Genomic DNA, 10,592 nt, shown 5'->3' with positions numbered 1-10,592 from the left:
ATTTTTAACAAATTTATCTTTTTTTATGTCGTTTTCTCTGTACTCCGTACTGAGCCGGACCACATCACAGACAGAGCGACTCATGAGGGTTGAGTACCAAGTGTCTCCACACCCACTATATAAGTGGTCTACAGCGTTAGGTCTTCTACGTCCTATCTAGCGCACTTTGACACAAAATACGTCGCCGTTTGAGACGTCTCCCAGGCACACGCTTCCTCTTTCTTTGGCCACGCCCTTTCCCTGCACGCGCCGCTCCTCCCTGCACTGGCTGAGTCGCCAGATTGACAGTTAACTCCGCGCGCGGCGCCTCTTCAGCTAACTTTCCGCGTCTCCGAGCAGCGCTGGATCTCTAACCCCGCTTCCGGAAGAGCTCGGCTTGGCGAGGGCTCGTCGCACGCTGGGAGTTCGAGCAGCTGAGGCAATGCGAGTTTAGGAAAACGCGTAAGCGAAGTGAAAAGGCCAAGAGGAAAGGAAAGGGGGGTTGAAGTGTTGTGTTCATGGCTGCTGGGGATGGGGCGCAGCTGCCGGCGACACTAGCGGCCAGCAGGAGCGTGGAGAAAGCGCTGGAAGAGGCAGCGGCCAGCGGAGCGCTCGTACTCTCCTGCCGCAAACTCAAGGAGTTTCCCCGCACAGCCAGGAATTACGACCTGTCCGATATCACACACGCAGGTGAGTCACTTCCGAGAGAAAGGGGGGAAAAATCAAGAGACAAAGCGGATGTTATAGCGCGTATAATAATTAGCTAACTTCCTTTGTTTCACCTGCTCTCTCTCTCTCTCTCTCTCTGTGACGCGTGCAGCCTTCACGCGCAGTGGAAGTTAGCTAAGCCAAGCTGTCTCGCTTTGCTAAGGAGATCTCCACTAGACTGTAAGAAGCTTAGTGATTTCTCGTGCAGCTGAAGGAGACTTTAACTGCTCTAACCGCTGCTTACTGACCGTTATTTTTCATTACATTTTTTCCCTTTTTCTTCATTTCTGTAAAACTTCCCTTATGTAAATGAGGGTTGTGATGAACTCTCAAGGGGGCTTTTACTCCTAGATAAAGTCATCATCTTGAAATCCCCCTTGAAAGTCTTGGGTGGATCTGTTGTTCTGGAGGGGATCTCAGGGTAACTCCAAACATTTGCTTTGATTGCTTTGATTGCAAACATTTGGATATGTAGGAACAGTGTGGGTTTTTCAGTGCACGTTGACACTGTGCAGACACATTAAGATCTCGTTTACGAGGGGGCGTTTAAGACAAACCAGGACCTGTCCATGATGATGTAAAACTGATAGAAGTTTACAAAGGACTTAAACGGCGATGAGACTCAGTCGAAACATTTGAATGGTGTAGATGTTTTAAAGGAGGCCATACGTCGCCACTGCAGTCGTGCGGTGGAACACCTGATCCTTGAAAATCGACATATACCTTGTCGCCAACCTGCAGAAGAGATCCATTTGTCTGTGGGAACTGTATACACAATCATTCATAAGCACCACTTGCACATTACAGGAACGTGACTGAGAGTTGTTGTTGCATCCCTTGGTACAGTCCTGACCTCACACCACATGTTTACGGCCGGCAGTTCGATCATGGAGAAAGCTTTCTACCGTGATGGTATCCAAGCACTAGTAAAATGCAGGGGTATGTGCATTAGTGTACCAGGGGATTATATTGAGAAATAGAGAGAGTTTTTACTTTCATAACTGTGTTCTGTTATTCTGCACAATCAAAAGTCCTGGATTGACTTGAACAACTCTTGTACATTGCCAACAGTTCCACCCAAATTGTTCTCCTGTCGCATCCTGTCACATGTAAACAGCTCAGGTTGGGTGTTCTTTGATTAGTTTTTTTTTTTAGATCTAAAATGAAATCGGAAGCGTTTCATATCAGGACATGTGACACACCTCTAAAACACTCATATCTGATTTTCCTTTTACTTCTAAAGTTTAATGAGGGGCCAGAACTCTTTGGTGTCCGTGGATGGATGTTCAGAGCCTAGTGGAGATGAAGTTGTATGGTAACTATAGAAACATGGCTGCCTACGAGGACATCCCCTTTCTCACGTCGTGCCAGAGCTAGGATGCAGACGGAACCTCGCTTAAGTGACTATGTAAAAATAAAGAGGAAATACAAGCAGGTTAATGTTCGCCATGATGATGGTGCAAACAAGATAACTTCTTTCTTTGTACAACCACAGTCATGCGACTGGGTAAAAGCTAATGGTGCCGCCGTTGCACGATTTGGCAGTGGCATGATGTAAACATGTCGGTCGAACATGTGTCGTGTATGTAAACGCTAAAGACGCAATAAAAATCAGAATAGGGCCCCAATGTCATAATGTTAATACAACAACGCCTGTTTGATTTCTTTACATGCATGTGTACTCTTAACACTTAACAACAAGAGCTGCAGTTGTTTTGAAATACAGGAGTTTGTTAAAAGGGGCTTGATGGCTTGTAACTGACATCGAGCATGATTCTCAGAGCACACAGCCATCTGCTTCACGTGCGTAGGCCTGCGCCGAAAGAGGAAGTGCTTATGCAAGAGCAGAAATTTTTTATACTTCAGTTCATTAACTTGTATAGGCTGGGGAGTAAAAAAGTTGAAGCATCACACCTTGAATGAAACTCGCTTCACTTATGAGGTTACAATATGAATGAGCGTCTGTGTCCGTTTATTCCTGCGAGTCCTTCACACATGTCCTTCCTCCTACTGCCAGGCCCTCTCTTTTACTTTAAATAACGCATGTTATGTAAAAGCCTAAAATGCATAGACACACCTTTTTCAGGACACAGCATGACTAAACAACATTATTAAACGACTGATCCTGTTTTTGTTTTTTTTGCTTAGATGAGAGAGATTCCAGACTCCAGACTGTGACTAGGCGGACTAATGAGTGGAGGGAGCATGCTCAGACTGTTAGGCTCAGGTCTAGCCGTGTTAAAGATTGAACTGTAAATTTTGTCATATCTCACACTTGTGTTAAGGTTTCCAGGTTGCTATAGCAACACCATCCAGAGTCTGAATCAGGAAGCCAGTGCAGACTAGAAAACTTATTTAAACTTGTATTTCATTGATGTGAGGTACTTTATTTAATCTCTTTGCCGAGGCTTAGAGACCTGGATGCCTGAGGGATGTTTGGTAAGTCATGCGTACGGAAACCTAGGCCATTAGCAAAAGTGCTTTGATTGGTCAAAATCATGGAGATAAAAAACGTAAACGTGTCTGTATTGGCTTGTGGAAAGCACAGAAATCAAATGCATGCAGATAAAATGAGCTTAATGGGAAACAAATAAATGCAAATTAGTAGCAAAAGAAGGTCGTTGCCTTGAGTTCAAGTTTTGCATTCACTCCCTTTTGTGGGTTTCCTCTGGGTTCCCTGGTTTTCTTTGACCTTCTGAAAACATGCTGATCGATGTGATTGCGGTGTTGACACCCATACACTGAAACTCACCTTGCTTCAATTCGCACTGCTGAATTTCTGCTAGTGTGTGAGAAAGCATTCATACTTAGCAAACCGTGCCCAAATCCACTTGAAGAGGTATACTCAGCACACTTGGGTCAGATATGTAAGCCAATCGTACCTGAGCATGGGTGTAGATAGCTGTTTAAACATGCCTTCTTCATTGCTACCTGTCTCCTGTGCCGGTATCACGTGGCAATCTTAACCTCTGAGTTACACAGCCATAGCCGATAAAGTAGAAAGGCACACGAAAGTGTCGCTCTTGATGTTGTTTCTAAGATATCAATAATATTACAAATATTGCGAATATTTACTTTATTGTTTTCCACTTCTTTTAAGTTCGCTATTAGGTGCATACTGACACCTGCTGTAGTGGAGTGTGTAAATACGCAAGTGTACCCGAGAACGGAGAATGTGAACGTTGGCCAGTGGGGGAGGGGTAGGGAGCAGTCGTTCCTCAGCGTGGTACAAATCATTTGTGCCTGATGTTAAGTAAACGCCCTTATTCTGCTCAATCTCATTGCTTGGATGCACTTGGCTTCATGTCTTCATCTCTGAGATAATCATCAGTTAACGCCTCCTTATATAAACCTGTGTGATCCTTCATTTTGGACGTAATCACTGGGTTCTGCTCTGTGTTATGAAGCTGCTTATTAGACGGGAGCAGTCTTTGTTGTCCAGTAGACCTGTTTTCCAATCTAGTCCTTGAGGTCCACATGTTTTTTTTATTTTTATTTATTTTTTTAATTTTTTTTATTAATGCTCTCGCAGTTCTCTAGACACCTGACCCGAGCAATAATTACCACTGATTCAGCTGTGGTGGGAGCTGGGACAGAGCAACCATATAGATTACCCATAGCATTCCTAAAGACTGGTCTGGAAACACTGGGGGGGGGCGGAACCTTGTCCAATACACCCGGCTTTGTGTATTCAGCCTTTCCTCAGAGGCTTGATCGAACGCTGTAAAGCTAGTGAAAGTGAGCGGTTAAAGGCTAGGTGCTGAGATTAGCTTAATGGACCCTGTGACAAGTAAAAGCCTTGTGCAGACCGACTGAAGCCTGCAGGCCCACGTGTCTCACAGCATATGGGTGCAAGGAGGATGGGGCCCTGTTTTTGTTCTTTGACTGAACATGTATACACACATGCGCGCACAGACACACACCACTCCCCTCTCCTCTCCTCTTGAAGGCACACTCCCTAGGAAGGTCAGAGGTTCACATGTATGTATGTATGTGTGTGTGCTTGTGCTTTTCTGGAGAACAAAGCTTGGGTTCATAAGATTCAGTCTCTCTACAGACCCCTGCGGTCTTGGAGCGAAACCCGGCTGCTGTAGGGCATTAATAATAAAGCTACTGTTGATTTTTGCTTCGCGCAGCAATAAATATGATCCTGAGATAGAGAATCTGACCAAAACAAAGTTACTAAAATCATTTGTCATTTGTCTGGATCCAGTACATTGGCCATGTCTGGTGCACGAGTATACCGCCTAGCAGTGTCTCAGTCACAAGAAGAATATGATAAGAAGACAGAATGTGTATGTGAGCCATAAACACACAGACTCGCAACACCACAACTAAGCTCAGCTGCAGATGACGGAGTGGAGCGCAGGGGGAGAAGGGTTACAAAGGGTGGAAAAGGGTTATAATGAAATGAGCTACCCGTATGTCTTTCTCTACCCCCTCCTCAGCTATAGTCACAGTCCGTCTGTCTCTCTCTCTTTTTCTAACCCACAAGACCCTCTCATGTATCGTTTGTGTTGCCCTTTTAATAAAGCCTTCTCACTTTCCACAGCCATTATTCTAGTTCCTTTGTGCTGTAATGATTTTTCAGCAGCATTTATCTAATTATGTCTCACCCTGAAGTCTTAAAGGGTCTCGCTCAAGGACCAGCTATTAAGCTCCATAACCAGTGAGCTGCACTTAAGTGTTTTTATACATTTAAGAAATAGAATGTGGGAAACCATGCTGAGCAAACTGTACACGTTGACAAATACAGGCTTGAAATTATTATTATTACATTTAAATTTAGCAGACGCCGTTATCCAGAATGACTTACATTTGTATCTTATATATCTGAGCAGTTGAGAGTTAAGGGCCCTTTGCTTAAGGGCCCAACAGGAACAACATGGTGGTCATGGGATTTGATCCTGGGACTTTCCGAACGTTAGTCCAATGCCTTAACCACTAAGCTACCCTGACCCCTTATTATGGTTTATTAGCAGCTTTACATCCAGACCACACCACTTGCAGCAAAGATCTGAAAAAAGTAAGAAAGTTAATGTCCAAATGTACAGTATAACACGGTCGATAGTCATGGTGGATTTGGAGGCTATCTAGAGGTTATCCAGGATGGATCGTCGGTCCGGTCCTCTCTTGAGCTGTGAATAATAAATTATTATTATTCAGTCCAGTGTGGGGGGCAGTAGAAGAAAAAGCGATACTTTCACAAAAAAAGGGGAAAGATGGACATACAGTTTGCATTTTCTGCCAAGGCTGTGGTATATTTGTAAGGAATTAATTAATGTTTGAGAATTTAACGTTTTTAAGTTTACCTAAATAGTGTAAAAAGTAATTAAAATGAGGTTGATTAAATCACATAATTGATTAAATCACACTGCTCTACTTCGCTCACGTGACTCATTTACACTTTTGAGCAATATAGGTCAGATTAAAAAATTCCCAGGATGTTTGTTAGAGGTTGAAGGAAACCCTGTTTGACACAGCGAAAATCCAGACAGACAGTAACACCGAGCTCGGGTTTGAACCATGGACACTGGAGCTTGTTATCGACTGTACAGATCTGTTGATATAAGATATTTCACTTAAAGAGTTCAGTGTATTTCTGTGGAGTTGATGCTTTGCTCCCATTGCACAAGTGAAACGAAAAAAAGGAAGAGGGAAAAGTGAAAGGATGGATGGGTTTGCATTTCACATGTCTATCAGAGCTGCTGGGGAATTGAATGGTTCCTGGTGACAAATTCTCTTGTGAGACAAATGAGTAAAAAATTGCTTCAGAGTTAAAAAAAAAATGTTTTTTAATTCGAATTAGTTTATAGAAAGAAGGGAAGCTCTGACTGTACTGACTATACTTTTCAGATTAGAGCATCTCTGTTGTGGTAGTGTTCGTAATGTGGTCGCATCAGAACGTTCTGTTGTGAAAGAAGCCTTTTTTTTCATATTTGCAGCCTCTCAACTTTCATGCATGACACAAACACTAAGACTTCAGTGAACAAAACCCAAAAAATCTTCAAAACATCAAATTGCTTGTACATTAGAGGAGGTGGAGCGAGGAAGTGGTTAACGTGTGCCACAATTGAAGCCTATAAATGTTAAATACTGACGTCATTAGTTAGATTGGACATCAACACAATGGGAGAAATTATATTTAAATTAAGACCCAGCATTGATACACTTGCGCCCTTGTGTCTACAACAACCATGCTAATAATTAGCACAACAGCTGGTGAAAGTAGTTTCCTAAGTTAATTCCTACTGGTACTATGAAAGCTAAACTATGGAGGTGGTGGACAGTCCTGAGAAATGAAAAAAGAAACAAGAAACGAGATTTACATCATATTCCCACCACTTTAAAATATCACTGATATTAATTGCAAGGTAGTGTTAAATGGCAAGCTATTGCGCTATATAGGGTGCAAGTTAGAATTCCTTATTCCACACACTAAGTAGTGCCCTTGATCAGAGTTTAGAGAGGGATTTTGGGTTCAGCCTTGTGATAGAAGCTACAGTAGGTAGCTGTGTTTAGCTTGTGAACAAAACAACATTGACGGTTCAGGGGACAATTCGTAACAACTTGGAGGCGTTTACTATCATATGTTGTTTCTCGCTTAAAGTGCTTACGTGATTGAAAGTGGGTTTTTGGCAGGTAGTTGCTCTTCCCTCTTTCCAGCACTGCGGACTGTACTGGCCTACTTTCACACATGCTGGTGACTAGGGGTGGGCGATATAACCAAAATCGGTATTCTATGACGGTAGAAGCAACTTTCTACCTCGATAACGATATATATCACAATATAGCAATTTGTATCTGAAAATGCATAAATAAAAATTCAAACACAAAGAAACTGTTTTACATAATGTAATTTTATTTAAACTGTGAATTGCTGAGGTTTGCCACATTTTTTTACTTTGACCATATTCGTTTGGATGCTTGGATTTCAGATCATAGAAAAGGTTTGACGTGTTTCCACCACTTGTTAAAACAGTGCACTTGCATACCTTGCAAATCACGTTTGTCTCATTCGTATCACTTTTCTTATACCCAAACTAATTCCACAACACAGACGATGCACCTTTTTTCTTTACGACCTCCTTGTTGTTTGTTTTGTCACATGCTTGCAAACTCAATGCTGCTGCACCGTCTTCTTCCATTGTCGAGGTGTATGTGAAGCCAAACACATCAAAAGTGGGACGAAACCGTGGCACCCGATTAAACCAAATATCTGCATGGCCCAGTGGACAGCGCAGCGCGACTATCTGGATAGTCATGTGATCTCAACCGCGATTAAGACGATAGACCAAAATCTCTATCGGTTGAAAAATTTCTACCGGTTAACCGTGTCTACCGGTATATCGCCCACCCCTACTGGTGCCCGAGAGTAAGTCATTACCAATTGACAAAACACCTGAGATGTATATGGTAATACGTAGAGTACAACAGCACTCGAAAGTTTAACTAGATCATCACTTGTGGAATGCCTCTAGTCCAATCAGATTGCGCGGTTGAAACAAATGTGTGCACGATGGTTTATTCCATAACTGGGACTGAGATTGTCATCTCATTTCAAGATAAATTACCTCTCCATCTCTTATTCTTCTTAAAATTTTACAATTCATTTCTCCTTATATAATACTAGAATTTTGAACATTTCACATTCGACTATGTCACTTACACATGCAGAGCAGAGCGAAAGATTATCAACTGTATACTTCTGAGGTGTGTTTACAGGCGTCCTAATATTGCACTAATAGGATAAATAGATTTAGTACTTTATTAATCCCAATAGGAAATTGTATAAATTGTATAATACTCAAAATCATAGCTGAAAAGGCATCACGTAATAATTTTTTTTTCCTGTAAGGAAAAATGTTCTTTCTTTAGGTGATTTTTTTGTGAAGGAATTTTTACTTTAATTCCTGATGGGTAAACTCACCAGTCTTAACAACTAATCATAATGCAGAAGGCGGGCCTTATCAGAAAACACAGGAGGAAGTGTTACCCAACCTCAGAGCTAGTGAAAAAAAAAAACGTTATATTTCCGGCAGATTTCTTGCTTCACAGCGGGGAGAACGACTTGAATCAGATTGAAGAAATAGGCTGTTGTCCATGTAAACATGGCTGCTGTCCACTTAAAAAGGAATACCTATAAACATGTACATTTGCTCAATTATCTAATCAGGCATACAATTCATTTAATTTGTGTTCGTATCTAACACAAGGATGGGAAGAGGTTGTTCATTCAACGTTGTTGATGACGCACAAAAATCTCTTAAGAAAAAATGAAGAGAGAAAAAAATCTCCTGTCGTTTGTTGATGAGAGAGATTAAAGACTGGAATGATTTCAGCTTTTATGAAGTCTAGCCTAGGCTAATGCAAATACCAACTTTTTACAACCGTGTTGAGCAGAATAGCATTCAAAGTGCACTGAAGTGATTGAGTCGGAGAGGCTACATCTACAGAATGCCACATTGGATTACATTCCTATCAGCCAAGAACTGGAATTTGAAACTACTGAAATTACTGGAACTGGATAGACTGAAAAAATCCTTACATTCTTCATCTGTCCAGCTGCGGTGTGTCCGTGCCCCTTGTGCGAGCACAGTTTAATGCATCTGGTTGCTGTCACATGATTGGCCGTTTTGCGTATTTGTGTTTCAGAGATCCTGATAAAGTGGCCAGTCTGTGTATAACTTTGCTATAGTTTTTTCCTGGTAGGAAAGTATTCACTACATTGCGTTGAGGTCAGAGACATCCTGTTTGACCTGTTCGTTGTCTTTCTCACGATCCCATGCCTCAAGCTGTTTTATTTGATCATACAGTATGAGCCTGATCAGATAAACACTTACTTATTGAAATTGAGTAGGTGTGTTTGAAAGCTAAACTAAAAAGGGGAAAAAAAAATCTCCATGATGTAGTTTGCAGCCTACCCTGCTCCCAGTCATGGTAAGTGTGGGGTTGGTACATGATTTCCTGCAGCGTCTCACCGTGTGTGTTCCTTTAACATGTGTGTACGTGTATACACATACATGTGTGTGTAAAGGCTCAGCTGTCTGTGACTGCACCGGCTGCGGGCTAGTTTAGAGGTATATGTGTTTGACATGCAGAGTTGTGCAGTGTGTTTCTGCTGCTTCCCCTCACAGTTGCATTTCCTTTTACACTGCTACCGGATGTGGGCTCTCCCGCTTTAGCTTCTGCATTTTTTTTGTGTGTGTTCTTGTTACAAACTCCATTTTAACTATTTTTCTCTATCGTTTCTCAGACTGTAACAAACGGTATGCAGAATAAGTTTCTCTTTTAAAATATAGACTTTGCTGTATGTTTAGATAAATACTAATAAAGTTATCTTTCAGGGTGTGTCAGGTTTTAATTTTTTTTTTTCGTGCACTAGTCAGTTAAATGCTACACTAATACTCGAAACGTATAAATACTGACAGAGTTTATGAATAACTCAGGAAGCAGGCCACTCTGTAAAACAGATAATCACTCCTCTTAAACCGTTTGTAATCAGTATGTCGTTGGTAAACATTGCGGTGATATTCTGTATTTTTATCATTCAGAATAAAATCTTTATTTTCTCTAGAGATGTTAAAGCAGGAGGCGTCTGTACATGCAACTTCACATATTGCTCGGTTGTGTCAGTGTTTCCACATGCATGTGTGTTCCCTATTCTGAAAAGACTGTGCGACTAATCAAACAACCTATTAATAAAAAAACAAACATGCAGTAGCATCAGCCAGATTGTATTATAGTGCTGCAGAGTGACTAAATTGCACTGTAGGTACCGCATTACAGCACTTTTATACTCGTATCAAATGAAAACAATTCAACGGGAATGGAGTTTTTCTGGTCCCTGGTAAATGAAGAGCTCAGATGAGCGATCAGCTTGTCCACGGCTTCCAGGCGGCTTG

At 41.7% G+C, this 10,592-nt stretch overlaps 1 protein-coding gene across 2 annotated transcripts in view; it reads left to right on the top strand.

Annotated features, from left to right (window-relative positions):
• Nucleotides 1–250: 250 nt before the first annotated feature.
• The window catches only part of lrch4 (leucine-rich repeats and calponin homology (CH) domain containing 4), a 40,803-nt gene continuing 30,461 nt past the window's right edge, over nt 251–10,592 (top strand). The window contains exon 1 of one of the 2 annotated variants that reach the window (XM_053513950.1): nt 251–669. In XM_053513950.1, coding sequence (XP_053369925.1) covers nt 498–669 — 172 coding nt within the window. In that variant the 5' untranslated portion in view covers nt 251–497. The remainder of the gene's footprint in view (nt 670–10,592) is intronic. The other variant, XM_053513952.1, reaches the window with a different exon arrangement.

Source organism: Clarias gariepinus, chromosome 1, assembly GCF_024256425.1.
Source record: "Clarias gariepinus isolate MV-2021 ecotype Netherlands chromosome 1, CGAR_prim_01v2, whole genome shotgun sequence".
NCBI classification, from domain to species: domain Eukaryota; kingdom Metazoa; phylum Chordata; class Actinopteri; order Siluriformes; family Clariidae; genus Clarias; species Clarias gariepinus.
Note: the sequence above shows the minus strand (reverse complement) of the source record. Positions and strands in the feature narration are given on the sequence as shown.